The sequence below is a fragment of the Octodon degus genome, unplaced genomic scaffold (assembly GCF_000260255.1).
Source record: "Octodon degus isolate 3935 unplaced genomic scaffold, OctDeg1.0 scaffold00011, whole genome shotgun sequence".
In the NCBI taxonomy this organism is placed as follows: Eukaryota; Metazoa; Chordata; class Mammalia; order Rodentia; family Octodontidae; genus Octodon; species Octodon degus.
Window position 1 is genome coordinate 26,076,350 of NW_004524587.1, and position 21,378 is coordinate 26,097,727.

The 21,378-nt window shown below is 54.4% G+C and overlaps 1 protein-coding gene across 3 annotated transcripts; it reads right to left on the reverse strand.

The window, feature by feature from the left end:
- Nucleotides 1–2: 2 nt before the first annotated feature.
- Katnb1 (katanin regulatory subunit B1) lies at nucleotides 3–20,940 on the reverse strand. 3 transcript variants are annotated; one of them, XM_023709293.1, is made up of 21 exons: nucleotides 20,802–20,940; nucleotides 19,829–19,906; nucleotides 19,435–19,733; nucleotides 15,257–15,387; nucleotides 12,278–12,395; nucleotides 6,608–6,708; nucleotides 6,282–6,323; nucleotides 5,422–5,505; nucleotides 5,132–5,247; nucleotides 4,614–4,685; nucleotides 4,279–4,429; nucleotides 3,982–4,172; nucleotides 3,777–3,907; nucleotides 3,369–3,419; nucleotides 2,511–2,578; nucleotides 2,278–2,397; nucleotides 2,029–2,178; nucleotides 1,785–1,861; nucleotides 1,634–1,708; nucleotides 1,318–1,434; nucleotides 3–1,068 (listed from the first exon to the last, which is right to left on the reverse strand). In XM_023709293.1, exons 3-21 carry the CDS (start codon nucleotides 19,472–19,474, stop codon nucleotides 936–938), a joined length of 1,968 nt encoding a protein of 655 aa, XP_023565061.1. In that variant the 5' UTR covers nucleotides 19,475–19,733; nucleotides 19,829–19,906; nucleotides 20,802–20,940; the 3' UTR covers nucleotides 3–935. The 3 variants fall into 3 exon arrangements, with proteins under 3 accessions (XP_023565061.1, XP_023565060.1, XP_004626003.1); XM_023709292.1 differs by lacking the exon at nucleotides 20,802–20,940 and adding an exon at nucleotides 20,655–20,758; XM_004625946.2 differs by lacking the exons at nucleotides 19,829–19,906; nucleotides 20,802–20,940 and adding an exon at nucleotides 20,655–20,758.
- Nucleotides 20,941–21,378: the final 438 nt, after the last annotated feature.

The following is a 21,378-nucleotide window of genomic DNA, read 5'->3' on the forward strand; positions in this document are numbered from 1 at the left end:
GTCTTGGGAGCCCTGGGGCTGCACTGGGGGACAGGAGTGTTGGTCTCAGGAGCCCTGGGGGTGCGCTGGGGGAGAGACGCACTGGCTCGTCACCCATGGGTCCCCACAGCCCATCCTGAACTAGGGAACCAGGCGTCATCACTGTCCCTGCCACAGCGTAATGCTACCTTGTGTTTACAGGCATGGTTACCCTTAGGAGGTGCCTACTGTATGCCACATTATCTGTGTGTCCCATGGTGTCACCTCTATGTCACAGGTGGGAAATGAAGGCTCTGGTGGGCTGGAAGGCTTGCTGAGACACTCAAACTGTGCTGCAGCACCAGCTTTCCTTGATTACACTGGCCAGAGATGAGCTGCTGCTCTTCCTGACCCCCCAGGCCCCCAACTCTGACTGCTGTGCAGCCCCAGGAAACTGATGCAGGGGGCTCCTGGACGAACAGAAGCTGCTCGGAGCCCTCAGCAGAGGGGCTGCTGTCCTGGCTTTGCACCAGCCTGCAAGGACTGCTGAGGGTGGCAGAGATGGATGAGGGCTGCTTCCTGGGGGGCCTACTGCCTCTCCCACCCCTCTCAGAGTAAGCACACCTGTCACTCTGCTGCCCCCTCCTGGCCACATAGCCTGGCACACCAGGCCACTGGGTGAGCTGCATGGCCAGAGGATGCTGCACGACAAAACAGGGAACAGTTACAAATTTAATAAAACCTGCCTATAAATTATAGCAGCAGCCCCGGGACTGTTTGCTGCCCCAAGAAACAAGAGTTGGGTGAAGCTGGGCAGCCATTGCAGGATGCACACGGATAGGGCCTATTCTGCCACCTCCAGGATAGCCTCAGGGGCAGAAGCACAGACCCGGCAGAGGCTCCCGGGGTGGTGGGCGAACCGGGAAGATGAGGGAGGCCAGGCTGAGGGCCTCCAGGCACCCCAACCTGCGGGCCCCTCAGTCCAAAGCAGCCATGAGCAGGTGCAGCTCCCGGAAGGCACTGCCATGGCGGCCGCTGAGGCTGGACTTGCTCCTGATGAGGCCGCTGATGCTCTTGAGCTGCTTGTAGCAGAGCCGGCACTTGTGCAGCCTGTGGGCAGAGGGCCAGGGCCCCAGGAGGTTGGCAAGGCAACTGTGATCCACCCCCAGCTCTGCCCCCTGTGCCCCTTCTCAAGTAGGAAGATGGTGGTTCAGGACCCCCCAGCCATCCCAGGGCTGGGGGCACAGCCAGGCCCCGTAGAGACCCGGCCCTTGGCTATGCCAGCCAAGCCTATGTGCTGAGCCCGGACCTCAAATGAGAGGTGTTTTCTATACTGTTGGATCCTGGCCTGGCTCTCACCTCTCCTCTCGGCTGATGTCTACACCCACGGAGGGCGGGGCAGCCAGGATGTCTGTGATCAGAGGCAGGAAGCGCTGTAGGATCAGCTTCAGGGACGTGCAGCCTGTCTGGACGTAGCTTTGGGGACAGACACAGAACAAGGCATGTGCACACGCGCGCGCGCGCACACACACACACACACACACACACACACACACACACACACGGGCCTTTTTCCACTCTGACCGGCCTGGGAGCAGAAGGGCCACAATGCTTCCCAGCTACCTCCCACGGCCCTGAGGTCCCTGGCTCCCACCTAGCAGGCCTCATTCTCTACCTCTCATACTTGCTCTGTAGAAGCTTCTCGATCTGTGGCAGGATGGTGGTACACAGGTCCAGCTTCCACAGGGAGCTGGGGAGAGGCGGGTCATGGCACTGACAGGCAGCTCCGGCCCTCCTACCCCTCCCGAGCACTCGCAGCCACTTACGCTTTCTGGTTGACTATGTTCAGGAGGTCCACCACCACTGACAGGTCATTGATAGCTACAGCAGAGTCCACAGATGTCTGCAAAGAGAGCTCCATCAGGGGGGTGGGGACAGCCATGATGCAACCACAAGGCTCCCCTATCCCACATGTGGCCTCATCTCAGTTCAGCCCAACTGCAGGCAGCAGCAGGGGCTTGAGGGTGAGGGGGTGGCCAGGCCCCAGGCAGCATGGGTAGGGGAACTTGCCTTGATGTCACTTGTAGTCCACACAGCCCGTACAGTATCCAGGTTCTTGTGGCGGCTGGTGAGTACCACGCACATGGTGTCGTGGCCTTTGCGGATCTGTGACATGGCATCTTCATCCACTAGCTCTGCCTGCTGTGGGAGCTTTACAGCCTAAGGGACAGACCCAGGCACTGGCATGGGAGCAGGCAGCACAGCTCTGTCCTCACCCCATGGCTGCCACCTCACCCTTCAGGCTGAGTCCCTACTCACAGGCAGGAAGTCAGAGGCCTTTAGCCCGATGGGCTCGTTCCGGGTGGCCGGGATGATGCTGAGCTCACCCTTGGGTGCAGGCGTGGATGTGAGGACCGGGGGCTGAGCTGGGACCTCGAGCTGCAGCAGGCAGAGGTTCAGCAGGCAGCCAGCCTGGGACCTCCCCTCGCCTCCCACCACCACGGAAGGCTTTGGCCCAGGCCCAGGCCTGCAGCCCCTCTGCTTGGACATACGATTGTCACTGGGCACTGCACATCCAGGGCTGGACTGGGCTTTGCCATCTCCTTCACTGTGGCCATGTCTGGGCACAAAAGGAAGAGATCATGAGGTTAGGCCAGAAGTGGCAAGTGGGGAGAGGGCTGTGCTTGGGGAGACTCTGGGGCACCTGTTGGGGGAGGGAGCAGCAGACAATGGGGAACCCAGGGAGAACTGGGAAGGGGAGACCATCAGCAGTTGCCAGTCCTGAGAGGCAGGCAGCAGGGGTGTGGCTGTCTCCCCAGCTCTAGTTTTATTTGGGGACCCAGGAGTCTCAGAGCCATCTTGTCACTAGGAATAGTGTGTGTAGTGAGGAGTAGATGACAGATAGGACGTGGAGGAAGGACAGGCTTTTAGGAAGCCTAGCCTCAAGAGGGGGACTGAGATATTTGGTCTCATGAAGGGAAGCCAAGGGGAAGGCAGGGATGCTACGCAGAACAGGGGAGCTACCCATGTCCCTCCATCCTGAATTAGATCACCTTTGTTCCACTGTAAATCCCAAACTCCTGGGCCTCATCTCCATCGGGCTCACCGGCTGCCGCCTCTCCCCACCCCGTCTATCCCTTCCATCCCCTCTGCAGGCCCCACTGTCCTCTGTGGCCTGTGTCCCTGGGCAGACCCCCTGTAGGTGTCAGTCTACTGTAATCTTTTGCACACTCAGGTAGACACAGGCACTGTCTGCCAGGCTCACATTGGTCACTGGGACCTTGTCCAGAACACAACGGGGGAAGGAATTACAGGCAGGTGAAGGGACAAGACACTGCAGGAGCCAGCTTGGAGGCTGTACCAGGAGCGGGCAAGGCTGGGGAGACAGGGCCCCCAGAGGCCTGACTCACCGTCCTCAGGGGGTGCTGGGAAGGGCTCGCTTCTTCGGGGTGGCGTCCGACCTGCTGAGACAAATGGCACTGAATTCTTGGGGCTCCTCCTGTGAGTGAGCTAGTGATGGCGCTCCTGGCCCCAGAAGCCTCAGCCCTGCCCTCCCCAGCCCAGTACTTAGGGGGCTCCCCCCTGCTCAGGGCAAGGGCTATAGCACATGAGGGACCCTAACCTCTCCCCAGTGCTTCAATTCCTATTCTCAGTCCAGAAGCAAGGCCCAGTGAGGCCCAGAGGACAAGGGTGGAGAAGCTGTGCCCAGGTGGTGTTAGGAATGTGGCCAAGGGGACACAAAGCCACAGCACCGCTGTCCCTGGGAAGGACCCTGCTGAGAGATGTGCACAGGGCTGCAGGGTGGGGAGCAGCCTCACTGATGCTGTTCTTGGGCTGGAAGATCTCATTGTAGTCCTCAGCATTCTGGATCTCAGCCCGGGACTCGCGCTCGTCCTTGTCATCCTCACTGCTGGGGCTGCGGCGCTCACTCTCTGAGTTGTGCTTTACCCTGCAGCGAAGGCCATAGTCAGGCCCAGCCCCAACCCTGGATCCCCAAGCTCTCCAAGAGCCCCAGCACCCCACCTCTGGGGCTTGCTGCAGGTTGTGCTGGGCCGCTCATAGATGCGCCGGAGTGGGGCGCTGGGGTTGGATGGCTGCTCTGTTGGGGGCCGGCTGTCCTGCACAGGGTCCTGGGCCACTGTGCCTGTCCTAGTGACCCGAGTCAGGTCCACCACGTAAGAGGAGACGTTGCTTTGGGAGAAGGCCACACCGATCTGGGAAATGAAAGAGCTGGGGCTGAACCTATTGCTGAGGCCCAGCAGGGTCGGTGACAGGGTGGGTGTCTGAGGGGATCAGAATGGTGGATGCCTCAGCTCTCACCAGCTGGTCATTACAGATGGCCAGGTCAGCCACCTTGCCCCAGTTAACGACGACCACATCGAAGCAGCGCTCGGGCTCCCAGCCATAGACACGCAGTGAGTCCTGGCAGCCGCTGTACAGGCAGCAGCCGTCGGGGTTGAAGAGGATGCTCCTGGGCCAGGCGAGAGTGGGCTGTGGGTCCTGGGACACCCAGCCTGTTGCCACCCTGGGAAATCAGGGGAGCCCAGGACCAAGCAGCAGCAGTAGCAGGGACAGAGGAGGTCCATGCATCCCCCACAGTGCTGCCTGGAGGTAGGGTGCGGTGGCACTGAGCCTGCTCACACAGCTGTTGGTACCTGACAGGCCCTGGCTCTCCTTCGATGCAGCTCACCACCTGGAACTTCTCCAGATCCCAAAAACGGATCGTCCTGCAAAGGGAGCCTCATTGTGCCAGGAAGTCAGTGCCCACCAGGCTGCCACACAGGCCTCTGGCCTGGGCAGCCAGCTTCTCTCCAGATGCCTCTGCCCCTGGGCTGGGGCCACCAGGAATAATACAAGTAGGGCCTGACCCAGCACAGCTGCTGGGAAGGTGAGCGTGACTGAGATTGAGTCCAACTGCCCTGCCCCTAGGGTGCTGATGGCCATGACCTCCCTGTATCATGGATGCACTGGGGCCTCAGATCCTGAATTGTCCAGGAAAACATAGATCCAGGACATCAAAGCCAGGAGCCAGAGCTAGGGGAAAGATGAAGCAGGGAGCAATCGCAGTTTGGCTGGAAGTCAATTCAGCTTACATGGGTTCATTAGGCATATGATGCCTTGGGATGGAGATGGCGTGGGACAGCAGTCCCGGGGGATGTGGCCTGGGCCTCACCTGTCAGAGCTGCCAGAGGCCAGGAGGTACTCGTTGGGATGAAACTCTACCACGTTGACAGGTCCCGTGTGACCAGGGAACTCAGACATCATCTTGCCAGCAGTCAGGTCCCAGAGCTAGGGGCCGGGTGGGCAGCAGTCAGGGACCAATTTGGCACCTGGCTGTCCACTCTTTCTCTAAGCCAAGCCCAGCTCTTTGTCCACAAAGCTCCCACCCTGCACAGACTTGGGGCAGATGAGGAAGGCAAGGACTCTGAGCAGCGGACCCTGGCCCCCCCCATCCAGAGTTACCTTCACCATGTGGTCATCTGCAGCTGATGCCAACCACTTCCCATCGGGGCTGAAGCGGAGACACCGCACAGCCTGGCTGTGGCCCTGAGGAGGGAGGTCAGTACATGGAGCCCACCCGAGGAGCCTGGATGGGCAGGCCTTTCCCCAGCTCGACTAGCCCAGCCCTGACAGTGTCTTCCCAGGGAACAGGCCCAGAGGTGGCCCTAGCTGGGAGATGTCACACCGGGATTTCTCCACATGTAGCCACAGACTCTTTGGCTTATAGGACAAGGTGACTGTGATGTTTGATGGTCTTTTTTTTTTTTTTTTCAGGACCAGGGATTGAACTCAGATCCTTGCGTTTGCCAGTCAAGCGCTTATCCTACTGAGCCATCTCCCTGGCCCCAACCATGATGTTTGAGAAACATATTTCATGGCCCTTTAGGAGAATTAAATGACATATTTTAATGTCAGGGTGTGCTGGCACATGTCTGTAATCCCAGCACTTGGGAGGCTGAAGCAAGAGGATCACTGTGAGTTTGAGACCAGCCTAGGCTACAAATTGAGCTCAGGACCAGCCTGAACTACCCAGCGAGACCCTGTCTCAAAGGAAGAAAAAAGCTCTGAACTTTTCCAAAAGTAACTCACATCAGCAGAACCATATTTACTGAGTAAGACCAGTGAGCTGCCTGCGAAGTCTAGTGCAGAGCAACTGGATGACCCTGGTTACAGTTGTGGGGATGGGTAGAGCCAAGGGGTCAGAATGGGTCACCTACAGCACCCCATCCTCCTCCCGACCACAGTCCAGGTTTTACCCATGGTAGGCTGCAGGCCACACTCCACACGCCGCACATAGTCATAGACTGAGGGATCATCCTTACCCTGTACCGGAAGACACAGCCTTTTCTCCTGATGTCCCAGAGCTGTGGGGAGAGAGGTAGAGGGGCAAAGTCATAGGAGATCATGACCAGGAGCCGGGGCTAAGGGCAGAGCGCAGCTGTGGGCATTCCCAGTCTCAACAGTTACAATGACAGAGGCCTGGACACCACGCACCCCGGCTAGGCATTCTAAACCCAGTGTCTGGTGGGTGAGTGCGTGCATGTGCCCCTTCCCCAGCAGGCATGGGTGCTACCAAGTGGAATGGATGCCTCAGAGGCACCTGGAAGCTCACCTGTCAGGCAGGCTGCCACGCAGAGGGGCCACTCACCTTGATGTTTGTGTCCTGGGAACCTGAGGCCACAAACTCGCCATAGGGGTGGAAATCCAGGCTACAGATGTTGGCTTTGTGTCCCATGAGCGTGCGAAGAACTGAGAAGGCAAAAGAGCAGAGGCTGCGGCATGAGAGCAAGCGAGATGGGGCAGAAAGGCAAGGCTGCAGGGTGGGATGTGCCTGTGCCTTTCAGTAGTAACTGCATGGGAAATAAATCGGCTAGCGTTCCACCGCCATAACCAGTAGCGTTCCTGCTCTTGAGATGACAGCCATTCCTGTTTTTACACAAGTTCCCAGGAAACATGACACACTCTACACAGCTTAATTAAGCAAAGCCTCCAGGGCAGCAGTGTAGGACAACTGCACAGAGCCTAATAAGGTCCTGGCTGACTACAGGGCAAATGGTTCCACCCAAGACACTGCCTGGGAGAGGAGACAGGCAGGCAGCAAGGGAGGAAGGGGCATAGAGGAGACAGGGAGACAGGGAGAGAGGAGGAGAGATAGGGAAAGGGAAAGAGGTGTGTGTGTTGGGGAGGCTCTAGCCCTGGGAGCAGCTGTTTGGTCAACAGGAGAATTCCAGACAGGCTTTTCAGAGGTGGCAGATTCTGAGCAGACATCAGTGGGTGGAGGACAGGGAAGTGCAGGCAGGGTCAGGCATGGCTGGGTGCTCACATGGCTCTTGGGGTGACACCTATGAAGAAGGGATGTGGAGGGGGGGTGTCATAGTGAGTGGAGGAAGTAAGGATAAGACACACACAGGGAGAACATGGCCTGGGCTGGAACTGATCCGCATCTCTAACCAGAAGTCACACCTGCCACAACTCCATGGAAAATCTTTTTTTTTTTTTTTTAAATAATCTTTGCTTCAACTTTATTTATTTATTTATTTAGTGTGTGTGTGTGTGTGTGTGGCCAGCTCAGCCCACCAGGGGGCAGGGCGGGCTGGCATGTGGTGCTGGGGGATTGAACCATGGTCCCTGTGGTTTACTAAGCTTGTTCCAAGTAGGTGCTTTAGACCACTGAGCCATCTCACCAGCCCCTCCATGGAAAATCTTGCACTGTCTTAAGGCATCCTCTGGCACCACTGGTATTGATTCCCTGCATCTTGCTTTTTGAAAGATTTCTACTGCTACTGTCTGGGGGAACTTGATCAGCCCATGAGTGCTGGGGGCCAGGAGTGAGAGTCCTCAGCCACTCTGAGGTTTGAGTAAAGATGAATATTTCAGACAGTGGAGTGTTGAATCCAAGCACTGGGTAAATCAATGAAGTCTACTGTGTGGTCTCCATTCCTTGACACTGGGCTCAGCATGGAGGCCAGAAACAGCTGGGATTAGTCCTGGCTCTGCTTCCTGCTTCTGTGTGACCTTGGAAAATCACATTCTCTGAGCCTCAAGCTGGGTTATAGCCAGAACCAATAAGGAGATGAAGGGAAATGAAGTGCTCAGCATGGACCTGGCAAGCCCCAAGTGCTTGCTACGTGCAGTCACAATGACTTGCACCGCAGACCCGTCCATCCCCCATGCTGGACCTTTCTCTTCTCTTCCTCTTGCAGCACACATCTTCCTTCTCCCTCTGTGGCCTCAGTGGCAATGCGCCTCCCAGAGCTAAGGCCATCTGGCACCTCCCTTGTCCCCAGGATGTCTAGTGAGCGCTTGCAGTGTTTGACAGGCTGAGCAATGTCCCTGCATTACATCACTGAGTCCCCCCAACCATGCCAGGTGGTGGGTGAGGGCTCAGGGCATATCTGCTGGCCTGAGGCCAGAGTGGTATGCAGGGCTGGAAGCTGGACCAGCTCTGCCACTTCAGCAGCATCCTTTGTCCTTCGCTGTATGCTTTGCCTACAAGGGTGGAGTCTGTGCTGGGGCCACCAGGACAGGGTAGGAATAACGGTGCTGCTATCATCCTCATCTGCCTTAAGGCGTGAGCCCATACTCTTCTACATGGCCTCTAATGCCCCTGCAGCAGGCTGCTGGCTCCAGAGCTGGGACTATGCTCCTGCCACACCTGTCCTGTGAATGTCCAATTCATCCCTAAGCAGCTGTCTCTTCTTGCTCCATGCTGCCATGTGTTGCTAGGGGCTCCACACTGCCGTGCTGGCTAAGGAGCCTCAGGTACACACCACCCATTCCGTGCCAGCCCTAGTTTACTCACTTTGCATCCCCCAGCCAAAAGCCCAAAGTCCTGCCCTGCCCCACACAGCTGCAGGGGCTCCCACCCCTGCGTGGGCCAGCTTCCTAGGGCGCACACCTTCTTGTGGGATCTACTGGCTGGCCCGCCCTCACCCTCTGGCTGTGCTTTCGAAAGCCAGCAGGACCACATTCTTCTGGCCTGACTTCTGCCCCTGCTTTTCCAGGAGATGCCTGAACCTGGTCAGAGGACCCCAGAACTGCAGAGTGGATGGCACTCAGGTGTATCTGCTCCATGCAAGGAGCTCCCAGCTTCCCAGGCCACTCAGCCTCTGCCGAATCCTTCAGGGCTAGGCTGAGTTCAAGGCAATCAACATGATGGGTGGCTCTGAGCCTTGTCTGCACCTGGCCTTCCACTACTGTCACACCCTGGTGATGACCCTGAGGTGGTACCTCCACCTGCTGAGGGTCAGCTTCTTTTCCATCTGGGAAGCCCTCAACTCAAGGCAGCAGAGGGCAGAGTAGAGAGCCCTGGTGTGGGAGTCCTGACATTGGGATTCAGGTTCCAGGTTCTGTTTGAGGGCAGGGCTTGCCAACCGGGCTCTGCACTGGAATCTGCCGGAAGCGTACTGAATGCATGGTGCAGGGCCCACCCCACTACCACCCAGGTTCTCAGGTGCTCTGGGGCCTGCATGCCAAGCTCCTGTGCAGCAGCCACCTGGGAGCCAGTGTCCCAGAAGCCAAGGTCCTCATTTTCTATTTCTTGGCTCCCTGAGGAATCACGTTTCCCTTATGAGTGAAATCCTGTGGCCAAGGCCTGGGCTGGGGCACAGCACTCTTGCCTTCTCCCTCTGATCCTTGTTCCTCAGTGAATTGTGAATGGTCATATGCTGGGCTTCTAGTCTACACAGAGGCTTCTGGGGGTTGCCTTAAAGCCACGCTGGCCACTCTCTCATCCCGGGCATGTTTCTGTGCCTCACTCAAGGCCAACAGTGCCTGAATTCAGCAGCCCTGAGTCCTGCTGTGGCTGGGTGTCAGGCCATGTGCCAAGAAGCAAGGCGCACAGCCCCTTTGTCCTCAAGGGGTCCTGGGGCTCTCTTGTTTAACAAACCACTACAGGGTGGGCAAGTATTGCTCAAGGCCCAGGGACATCGTCTTTCCTGAGACCTTCTGTGTAAAACCACCACCTTTCTTGGACAGTGTGAACCTCGCCACTAGGTTTGCATGGCCAGGAGGCACTGTCCTGCAGCACATGTGGACATGGGCCAGAGGCAAGACCCAGAAGAGGGTGCAAGGCTCAGCCAGGCACAAGGGATGCACTGCTGGCAAAACCCACTCTCACAGGCTGTGGAAGACGACCTTTCTGGCACACCCCGGAAGCAGCAAGAACAGAAGCTCTATCTGCATCTCTAATGCTGCCTGTGCCGTGTGCTGCAGAGCACACTGACTCAGCCAGTAGCAATGAAAAAGGGGGTCAATTCCCCAGAAAGGTCCAGCTTTCCAGATTCTTTTGACAAATCTGTGGGACTGGAAATGCTGTACCTATTGCCACATGACAATGGCCACCAAGCCTGTGTGGCAGCCCACCTGCCGGAGAATCAAGACTCTCTGGGGCTTTGAACTGATGACAGGTTCCAGACTGAGAAGACCTGGGTCAAGGATGAAAACAGACCCGCACCCGAGGCTCACGGCCACCAAACGCCACAATGCTGCACACAGATCCTACAAGCTTGGCATGGGAGACAGGGAGGGAGGGAGCAGATGCTACTGGAAGAATCTGGCCTAACAGCAGCACTGGCCTGGACCCTAAGAGGCAACAGACCTGTACCTTCAAAACTCCAACGACAGATTTCCAACCAGAACTCTACACTCAGACTTTGAAAGAAAGCATGGGGGTAGAATAGTCACTTTGCCCAGGACGGTCACTAACACCGTGCCTGCCAAGCACCCTTTCTCTATAAACCATGGAAGGATGGGCTCCATCTCAGGAGAAAGGGACCAGAAAGATGATGTCATGGGAGAGGACAGGAGGGCTCCATGTCCCCATTCTCCCAGGCACTAGGACTTCGAATACAGCCCTGAGAAGACATGGGATGGGCTTAAGGAAAGCAGGAGGTTTACTTTTCTGGTTAAGAACCTGGGATAAATTGGTGTCAGGGAAGAAAAGAGGAACAATTATTAACTCCAGGGAAACCAGTTTATAGAAATAAATGTAACCAATTGTGAATAACAGCATAACCCTTACAGCATATACACTGGCTGCAGCCAGGCGTGGTGGCCCGCACCTGTACTATCAGCACATGGGAGGCTGAGGCAGGAAGACTGCCCTAGTTTGAGGCCAGCCTGGACTATATAGTGAGAATTATTTCAAAGAAACAAACAAAAACCCAACCAGACAAAAACCCAACCAAACAAAAACAACAAAAAGTTCTTATCACTTAAGTGGTGATACTGAGGAGGGATAGAAAATTGTGAGCAGGGCTTTGGAGATAGCTCAGTAGAATAAGTGCTGGCCTGGCAAGTGCAGGTCCCTGAGTTCAATCCCCAGTACAAAAAAAAAAAAAAAAGAAAGAAAGAAAAAGAAAAATATGAGCAATGTCTGGCAAGGTGGTACATGCCTATAGTCCCAGAACACAGGAGGCTAAGGCAGGAGGATTATTGAGTTTGAGACTAGCCTGGGCAACAAAGTGATCTCAAGACCAGCCTGCACTGCATAGAGACCCTGTCTCAAAAAGACAAAAGACAAAAAAAAAAAAAGAAAGAAAGAAAAGGAAGGAAGGAAAACATGAGCCAGGGATGGCTGCAAGAAAGCTAAACCCTCGCTTCCAAGCAGGAACAGTTAAGGGCATGTTTATTTAAAGAAAGAAAAGAGAGTGTAGTGTCACTGTTGAGAAAGGTCGTAGTGTCACTGTTGAGAAAGGTCGAGGCAATTGGAGCAACAACAGGTGAAGGACAGAAAGGTGAGGGTTTGGAGAATGAGAAGAACGGGATCGTGAGTGATTCTAGAACCACTCTAGACTATCCACACATTTAAAAATTTAAATTTAAATTTCTTCCCAAGGGCTGAGCAGATAGCTCAGTGGCACAGCACCTGCCTGGCAAGTGCAAAGTCCTGAGTTTGACTTCTTGTACCAAAAAAAAAGCAGCAACTTCCTATCCAGAGAAAAACTAAATTAAGACAAACATTACAAGCAACAGAAGACCCGGCCACCTGAGGCAGGTGCCCCTGTAGTGACTGGGCGGAGCTGAGTGTGGCAGCCCAAGTCCCTGGTTCTTCACAGCGCCACCCACTGACCCCAGTGTACTGCAGGGTCCCCAGCAGCAGCAGACACCTTTCCAGGCTCCAAATCCTGATCCACTCCCACACATCTGCGCTTCCCAACAGTCGTTCCTTCAGCCATCCTCAGCACCCCTCAGGTGACAGCAGCCCATGCAGCTGCCAGGCGGTGATAGCAGGTGGGCGCCACACCATCTGGTCGGATGGAGAATGCAGGGCAACCCGCCTGAGCCCAAGGAGGAACCCAGCATACAAGGGGCCTACTTTTGGCAGCTTCCAGGTCCCAGACGCGGATGGAGCCCGACTGCGAGCCAGCCACAATGAGCTCCTCGGGAGTGTTGAGGCGGACGCTCTCCACGGGGGACGTGTGACCCGTCAGGCTCTGTGGAGAGGGGGAAGCAGCTTCAGTGCACTGCAGGGACAACCCCAGTTTCTGTCCCAAAGTTGGGGTTCCACGAGAAGTGGCTAGGGGAAGGAGGTTTCTGCATGGCCATGTCTGCCAGCAACAATGCAGGGTGACAAGAGAACCCAGCCGCCCCCCAGCCTCCTCTCATGGTGTTCCTGGTGTGGGCGGCGCCTACAGACATGGGAGCAGCTCATCAAGATAAAGAGAGAGCATTAACCAGACATGGTGGTGCACAGCTATAATCCCAGCATTTAGGAAACCGAGGCAGGAGGATCACTGGGAGCTCAAGGCCAGCCTGCGCTCCGTAGCGAGATCAACGCCAGGTTGAACTATATAATGAGATCCTGTCTAAAAAAAAGGTATGCCAATCCTCTGTCCTGATCCAAATGACCTAAATGACCTTCTGACTTTTGCCCAGGGTGGTCACATCTCTACTCTGTCTGGCACTGCACTCAGCAGGAAGCTGTGGCAGGTTCTCCTCACCCTCTGGGTTCCTGGCTGGTGTGTGTGTGGGGTGGGCTGCCCAGCTCAGTCAGGGACCCTGCCACAGAGCCTGGGGGCCTGGACTGTCTCCGCTGGAGGACACTGGGCTCTCACCCACCCAGAGCAGCAGAGCTGAGCTGGCCACTCTGAATGCAGCAAGTGCCAGCATGTCCAGCTTTCTGGTGAAGAGGCTGGAGACTGTGTCCGTGGTATCTGTCATTCTATGCCTGATCCTGGCCACCCCAAGGCTCAGTGGTGACTCCATCAGTGCTTGCTAAGGTGACATTTCCACTAGGAATTGGGGAGGGGACCTGCTCCTCAGCAGATCTACCCTCAAAGTAGATAATTTACATGTGGCTTGTCTAACTCCCATCCAGCTCTAGCAGGGGCGTGAATGGGTAAAAATTATCTGGGCCACAAATAGGCAAACCCTGTTCACATTAGGCACATTTGCTTCAAACCAGCCACTCCATGCTGGGGAGCTTGCTCCTGCTGTGTGCAAGCCCGTGAAACACCACAAACCCAAGGTTATCTGCTACACCGAATCTTATGGCTTAAGTGGTAGCGTCCACAGTCACTTATGCAATGGAAAGCCAACCACTGAAACAAAGAAGGCAGTGGGGTGTGATGGTGCTTGCCAGAAATCCCAGCATTCCGGGAGTACAACGCAAGAGGATTATTGCAAGTTCAAGCCCAACTTGGGCAACTTAGTATCCCAGGGAGATGCATGCAAGTATGATACCTGTTGTTTGCAAAAGTGGGAGAAGAAACAGGTAATACATTTGCCTCTCCTTATTCAAAGGAAGTCTGGATATCAAGCAGGGAATCAAGGAAGAAAGAAAGAGGTTACTGTTCACCATCTTTCCAATGTTGAGCCACACGGGCGTTCCATTTGCTCAAAGGTAAACACAAATAAATGAAACAGGTCTTCTGCAGAGGGAGCAGCCAAGTATGAATCCCCAGGCGGGAGACTTCGGGGCTACCCGAAGGCAGAGTGGGTGCTTTGTGGTGCGTGAGGGGGCAGAGACACAAGTTAAGGCCAGCTGGGGGCCTGAAGGCTCCGTCTGGTGTGCGAAGAGAACTCAGAGGGACGGGCCCCAGACGTCCCCGTGCTGCTCTACGGGAAGAGTGTGTAGCAGCCCTCTTGCTGATCTCTGTTGATTTTTTCAACTTGTGTACTTAACTGGCATGTCCAGGGAGACAAGGCCCTTCTTGAACAGTAAAATCAAGATGGAATGTCCGTTCTAGCTATGGCCTGGGAAGGTCTCATAGAAACACTAGTGATTATTATTATTTATTACTAATAAATGTCACCTCCCATTTTCTTCATGTTTATTTGATCAAGAGTCAAAAGAATAGTAATTGCCTGGGTTGGCAAGGATGGGGGTGGGCCGGGTTCCTACAGCGCTGCTGAGAAGGTAGATTGGTTTCTGGAGGGCAATTTGGCAAGATGTTTTGAAAGCTTTTCAAAAGTGCACACCCTTGGATTACATGCATCAATGGCCAGCCCGGCCCACGGAAGGGTCGGTATAGACGAGGAGGCTCACCACAGTCTGGGTGAGCAGAGCCAAGAGCCTGGCCTCAGACTCTCGCTGATAACAGGGTGTGGTGGAGCTAATTACAGCTCATCCCTACAGTGGAATATCAGGAAGCCATTAAATATCACGCTGTAAAAGAATATTTGTTGACATAGGAAAATTCTCACAACATTGTTAATTCTAAACAACTGGGTTACACAAGAGTAAGATGATAATTGGAAGATTCATTTTTATGTATATGTATGCAAGTGTATATGTATTTCCACACCTGGAAAGGCACAGATCAAATTAACGATGCTACTGGTCTTGGAAAATAGAACTGTGTGATTAAATTCCATGTTTTTCCTCCTTTATGCCTCCTGTGGGCTGTGTTTGGAAGGCACTTTCCAGGCCTGGATCTGGTTGGGTAACCAGAAAAAGCTGCTTCTGGAGAACTAGCTCCCTAACCAGCTCTCACAGGGTCCCTGCAAATCCTTTTTGTGGACTGAGGTTGGGAAAGAATCAAAACATCTCCACACAGGTGACAGGGGAAGCAGGAGGCACAAGCCTTTTGGCTCAGCCATGGGAGAGGGGCTTATTTGGACTTTCTCATGTAGACCCAAATTCTACCCCACAGCCAGGTGTCTCCCCTGCGCTTAAGAACCAGTCACCACCGCAGCCATCCTGGGGCTTCCTGAGCAGACAGTCAGGGGTTGCCTGAGAGTGTGCTGTGTCTACGCCCTGCCTGTGCTGGCCCCAGAGGATGGGTGTCTTGTGGTCTAGGATGCCTGGGAAGCCGTCCACTCCCCATCCCCCAGCCCCACCCCCGAGACTCACCATGATGCAGTTTGGCTTGTTAATGGACCACAGGTTGACTCGGCAGTCGTCCCCGCCCGTGGCCAGAAGCCGTCCCGAGGCTTTGCCCAACACCAGCGAGGACACATTGCTGGCATGGGCAACAATCTCTTCTGCATGGAAACGGAGGGAGAAGGCAGTCAGAGGGTTTGGGCAGCCCATGTGGAGGGGGGTGGCTCTGCCCGGCCACCAGCTATGGAACCTGAAGCCCAGAGAGCCCTCAGGGCTGAAGGATCAGGGACCTCAGATTTAGTCACTCTGGCCCTGCCTGGAAGCCTTCTGAGCTTTCCTTTTATGTCCATTAACTGATAACAGACTAACTACACAGGCCTGACACTCCATAGCCACAGACTCAAATGACTGACAGCTAAAAATATTTGGGGAGGGGGTCAGGGAGATAGTTCAGTGGTATAAGTACCTGCCTGGAAAATGCAAGGTCCCAAGTTCTATCCCAGTACCACAAAAAAATATAAATTCATCTGTACTGAGTAGGTACAGACTTTTCTTGTCATTATTTCTAAATAACACAGGGCAATAATGATTTACACCACATTCACACTGGGCCAGGTACCATGAGTAATGCAGAGCAAAAAGTGCAAAAGAGAACATCCATGATGTGCAAATCCTGCATCATTCTGTCAAGCTGCTCGGCACCTGTGGGTTTTGGTGTCTAAGCACAGTGGTCCTGGAATCAATCCTACATAGACACTGAGGACACGTGCCAAAAGTTATTGTTTTTTACTCTAAAAAGAATAAATAGGGGTTGGGGAGATGGCTCAGTGGAATAAGCACTTCCTTGGCAAGTACAAGGGCCTGAGTTCAATCCCCGGTTCTGCCAAAAATAAACAAACAAATAAATAAATAAATAAATAATACCACTGAGCTGCACAGTGGCTGGTCTGAACTCTGCTAGTTGCCACTGTGTGGCCTCCAACAAGTCACCTGTCCTCTTGAAGGCTGGTCCTTGCCTGGTAAATGGGATGAGAATGGTGTGTCCCCCCCCCACAGGGGGGGTGTTGGGGAGTGTGTGTGTGTGTGTATGTGCCAGAAACACAGCCCTGGATGGGTAGGGAGTGGGAGCTTGTGGCTGCTAAGCAGGAGATAAGGACCAGCCACCAAGACAGAGTGGCCAAGTAGTCCCCGAGGAGGTAGTAGAAGGCAGCAGACTCGCAGACCGGTGTGGAGAGGGCTGACCAGTCAGGGATGGAGAGGAGACCTGTGGGCAGCTACCAGACCTCTGGGCTGGACCCTGAGGCCACAGCGTGAACCTCCAGGGATCCTGTCAGGACTCCAAGAGGCAAAAAACAAGGGTGAGGAACTGAAAGTCAGCTCAGGCCTATAAGCCAGTGCGTGGGTGAGCTCTTCCCTGGAAAAAGGAGAAAAGACAGGTCTCCCCACAGAGGCACGGGAAAACCCCAAGGTGCCAATGCCCTGCAGCTGGCCTGGTGGTGTGGAGGAGAAGGGTGTCACAGCTTTTCACAGGGCCCAGCCTCAACCCGGCTCAGACTCCACCTGCCTGAGTGGCATGAATGCAGGCTGCAGGCCACAAAAAGGCTGGAGGGGGCCAGGGAAACTGAGCAGCCTGACTTGGAGGGACTAGCAAAGATGCTTAGGGGCTTGACACCTGCTGGGAGGGCCTGGCTAGGGCAGCACTGGCATGGGTAGCACCCAGCCCAGCAAGAGGGAGAGCTCCATGCAGGCTCGGCCATCGGCCATCTGGATCCAAGCAAGCTGGGTTCTTCTTGAGCACTCATCTCAACCACAAAGCCTTCTGTCCTCTGGATGCGCAGGGACAGAGGCATGGGGCCCTGGCTACTAATACGTGTGCTTAGAGCTTCTGCTCAATCCAGCAAGGTAACAGGGTACATGTTTCCTAAGTGCTCTGCTCTCCTGCCCTGAGCCCTGTCCGCTTCTCGGAAGTTACTGTCTGTACTACCCTCTCTCTTGACCCAGACGGAGGCTTTCATGGTCTGCCTGCCTCTTCCACTTCCCAGGGAAGTTCTGGCTGGACCTCAGCTTACTGGGCCTCAGGACCTCTAGAGGACCCTAGAGAACCACAGCCAGTAGTCCATAACACAAGTACTATCTAGGCCTGCCACTGGGAGGCTGTAGAGAATGCAGGAGAAGGCCTTTGTGTGCCAGTGCAGCTGGATGGCTCCTGGGCCAGGGAAGGAGCTACGAAGGGCAAGACTCTGGGCAAGGGCCCCTCTCCTCTAAGCAGCTGACCAGACGGGACACGGCTGAGAGGCAGCCCTCTCATTTGGCCTGATGGACACCAAGTAGCAAAGGCCCATGCCTGGGATCTGATTTAATGCTGAGATCAAAATCTTCAGCACAACTCCTGACAGGCCAGGTGACAGCTGCTGCACTGCCCCATGGTGCAGGTCCCCAGCAATTTCCCAGGCTCCAAAGCTGGGGAACTCTTTGCCTTCTGGCCAGAGGAGCTGAGGACTTGTATCCCAGAAGAAAAAAACAAAGAACTAGGCACCAGTGACTCAAGATGGCCAAATACCTTCTGATCCTTACTAGATTCTAGAGCCTCAAGGAGCTCTAGAGGCCAGATGTCCTTAGCTGCCTCAGACATCTTACAACCACAGAAACCGCTGTGCATATGAAATTGTCAGCAGGTGCCCAATACGCCTGGTCATATCACATCACTTCCTGTTAAATACGTTGAGAGCTTGACCTTGCCTTTGACAGAAGGGCAAAGCCTCAAAAGGGCTATGGACATGAGCCCTTACAGAATTCATTAGCATTATCTGGCACCTCATTCTCCCTGCCCCTGTGCCACAGGTCACGGCCTCTCTTAAGTCCTTGTTATACTTCAAGCTTCCTGCCTTGGGGCCTTTGCGCTTGTTCATGCACTCCCTGTTGACTGATTCAAAGCACACACACTAGCAAGGAATCAAAGAAGGACTGGAAATGGGTGTGTGTGTGATTAGTCAGTTCCTGCCTGATGGGGTCTTCCCAGGGACTCCCATTGTGCACTGACTTGGTCTATTTTGTTCTTCAATGGCTCACATACGGGAGACCAGCTGTCTGAATGATGGATATATAATCCTGATAAAACAAAATGCCATTCTGTGAAAAGTGTATTCTTCTTAGGAAACCATAAAAGGGTTCTCTGCAAACCCTAAAGCTAAAAATTGCCCACACCTTTTATGTTATAAATGAAGAAAGCGAGGCCCGTCAAACTCTTTGCCCAGGGTCTCATGATTAAAAAGTCGTGGAGCTTTACCTCCAGCTCCTGAAAACCTCCCAGGGAGAGCAGGTGAGACACATCAAGTCTGTGCCGATAAGTAACAGCTGGGGTGGGACACGCTGTGGTGCCAGCGTGTGCAGCAGTCCTGCAAACGCGGTCTGGGGAACTTCTGCGGGCCTCAAGATCCTCTTGGAGGCGTAAAAGGACAAAATCATTCCACTAACATGGTGTTTGGCTTGTACTCTCAGTTGCTCATAAACATACAGTAGTTTTCTAAAAGGTACATGACATGTGGTCACATTGTCAAGTAGTGTCACATATGATTATATCTTCTTATGTTTTAGAAATCTGAGAAATGTCTCTAACAAGGTAAACACTGAAAGGCGTAAGTTCTGTAAAGAAAATCACTTTTAGGCCCTCAATAATTTTTAAGAGTAGAAAGGGTCTTAGATCAAAGTGTTAGGACCACATCACAGAGCAGTGATGGGGCGAGAACACACGTGCTGTTACATTCCACAGGCCTGTCAGCGGCCCCTGCTCACCCCACCCCAAGATGCTCTCACCTGGCCACGGAAGTTTGACTCATTAGATGTCCAAAATGCCTCAAGTATCTCAGAATTTCTCATCCTGCTCGTCCTGATTAGGCTAACTGGAAATCCTGCACTAAGTACTATCTGATGTTCATTTTACTTGAATCTCATAGCAACTACACAATGTTGGGTGTGATCGTCTTGTTGTATAGATGAGGAAACAGAGCTCAGAGAGGTTAAATCTCCTGCTCAATGTCACTGGCAATCTAAGAGGTGCCAGTTATACCTCCCATCATGGTCTATCTCACTACAAGATCTGGGGTATCCTTCTCTGCCAAGGGGAGACAAAGCTGTGAGTCTCACTTTGCCAGCAATGACCAGCTAACAGTTAACAAATGGGGTGAGAAAGGAAAATGAAAACTACTCACGCAACTTCCAGGCTGTCTTGGTGACCACAGGGGTGGCCATCCTTCAGGGGCTGGCACCTGAAGCGTCACCCACAAAACAGAATATGCTTTCTTCGTGGGGTGGGGGTGAATCCCCCCCAGATCCACCAATCAAGTTGGCAGGCAGTCCCCACACATCCAGGCAGAGGGATTGCCTCTTCTGGCCCTGGACTGCCTGGTGCTTTTAAATCATCCACAGCAGCAGCAGCAGCCTGTGCACAGCCTGTCAGGATCCCAGCTCATGGAATGTCAGGCTTGAGCCATCTCAGTTCAACACCTGGCTGGAAATCAGAGGCGATGGTGGGTTAGGAAACACTTGGTATGGGGAATGGTTCCCAGGATCATCATTAAGGTTCGTGATAAGAGTGATACCCACCAAGGTTACCAGAGCCAGAAGAAAACACTGCAAATCCGGTTTGAGAATCTGCAGAAGGGTCATCTCAAGCCGAAGGACCTAGAACAGAGAGCAAAAGAAGGTCCTCCCAGGGGCAGAGATAATGGAGGTGGCTCTGCTCCAGCACGCTGGTGCCTAACCTGCAGCACCTGCAGTGGGGCAGGGATGACCGGCAGTCTGCAGTTGAGGTTTCTGGGCATCACTGTTTTCAGTTGATGGAGCTGAAATCGGATGCTAAGCTTAGGGGCCCATAACAGACAATCCAGTAGCAACCAGTGAAATCCTCTCTGGTGACAATTTCAAAGAAGACCCTGAGGGTCCAACCTGGCTCCTGGCAAGAGTAACTACACCTGCTTCCTTCAATTTCCAAAGACAAAGCTGGGAGCTGGGCCTCCAATTTGCATGTATGACCCTAAAAGGCCACCTCATGGAGCCTCCCACCTGTTTCCTACAGCGCCTTTGCCTCTTTCCCACGAACCATCTCCCCTGCATTCCCTTTCCCAGATCCCCTGTTCGCTCACTTCCCCGCCGCTACTGGCATCTCCCATTCATTCGCGTTCCCGTCTCTCCTGCCCTTACCCATCGTCCCGGGACCCCCCCAGCTCTGCTTCCAGCCCCCACGCCAGCCCCGCTGGACCCAAAGGCTGGGGCTCATCGCTCAGCCTCGCCACATCCTCCCTCTTCTCGCGCCTTGCGAGATAGTCTGTGGCCTCCCTCGAGCCCGAGTTCTCTCCCACAGCCCCGCCAGCCCCGCGTGGCTCAGCCCACTCCCCAGGTCCATCTTCACTTCACCCCTTGCCCACCCTACCTGCAGCTGCGGCTCCGGAGGCCGAGGCCTTGCTCCAAGAGCGACCTCCACTGGCCTCCATCCCCTGCCCTGATTGGCCGCTGCTTGACAACCGACCCTCACAACAAAACCTCCGGCCTGGAGCCCCGCCCACCTCGCCTAGCTCACCAATCAGCTGCTGCGGACGCTCCACCTCCCGCAAGGATTACCAAAGAAAGCAGGCTCTTCTGAGGCTTTTCATAGGTACCCGCTCCCCTTTCCTTCTAATCACGAGTAAGAAGCGTCCAAGAGCCGCCCTTTGGGCTCTAATGAACCAATGCGGCTCATCATTTCCTTGGTCCCGCCTCCACCTCGCGCTTTCCCTTCACTTCCTCCTCTTCCTTGAACCTGGTTTGCTTTTGAAAAAATTTGCTAGGTGCCCTCCTATGGCAGCTGCGCCAATCGCGTTAGCCACCGTCCTTGATCGACCAGTCAGCGATCGCATTGTTGGAAAAACCAAGTCTCAGCTGGCCAATGGGGAGGGATTTTTGGAGTAGCCTGAAGCCAAACGCCTTCCATCTTGGAATGGGGCGAATCAGTCCTAGTTAGCATTTTGCTTCCCTGTTCTCTTTAACTGCGGGCGGTGACTCAGAGGCCAAAGGATGAGCTTCTGGTCTTCGATCCTCTTAGATCTTAGTAGACGCCGGGTTGAGTTCCCCGCAGGAGGCCTAGAGGGAAACAGTGCCTGAATCCAGGTTCGAGTTGC

Coding starts and splice junctions, on each gene's coding strand:
- Katnb1 (XM_023709293.1), bottom strand. CDS start 19,474: ATGGCCACCCCTGTGGTCACCAAGACAGCCTGGAAGTTGC. Junction 6,709..12,277: donor GGACCTGGAAGCTGCCAAAA/GTAGGCCCCTTG, acceptor TTGCCTTCTCAG/TTCTTCGCACGCTCATGGGA. Junction 2,398..2,510: donor TGCAGTGCCCAGTGACAATC/GTATGTCCAAGC, acceptor TGCCTGCTGCAG/CTCGAGGTCCCAGCTCAGCC.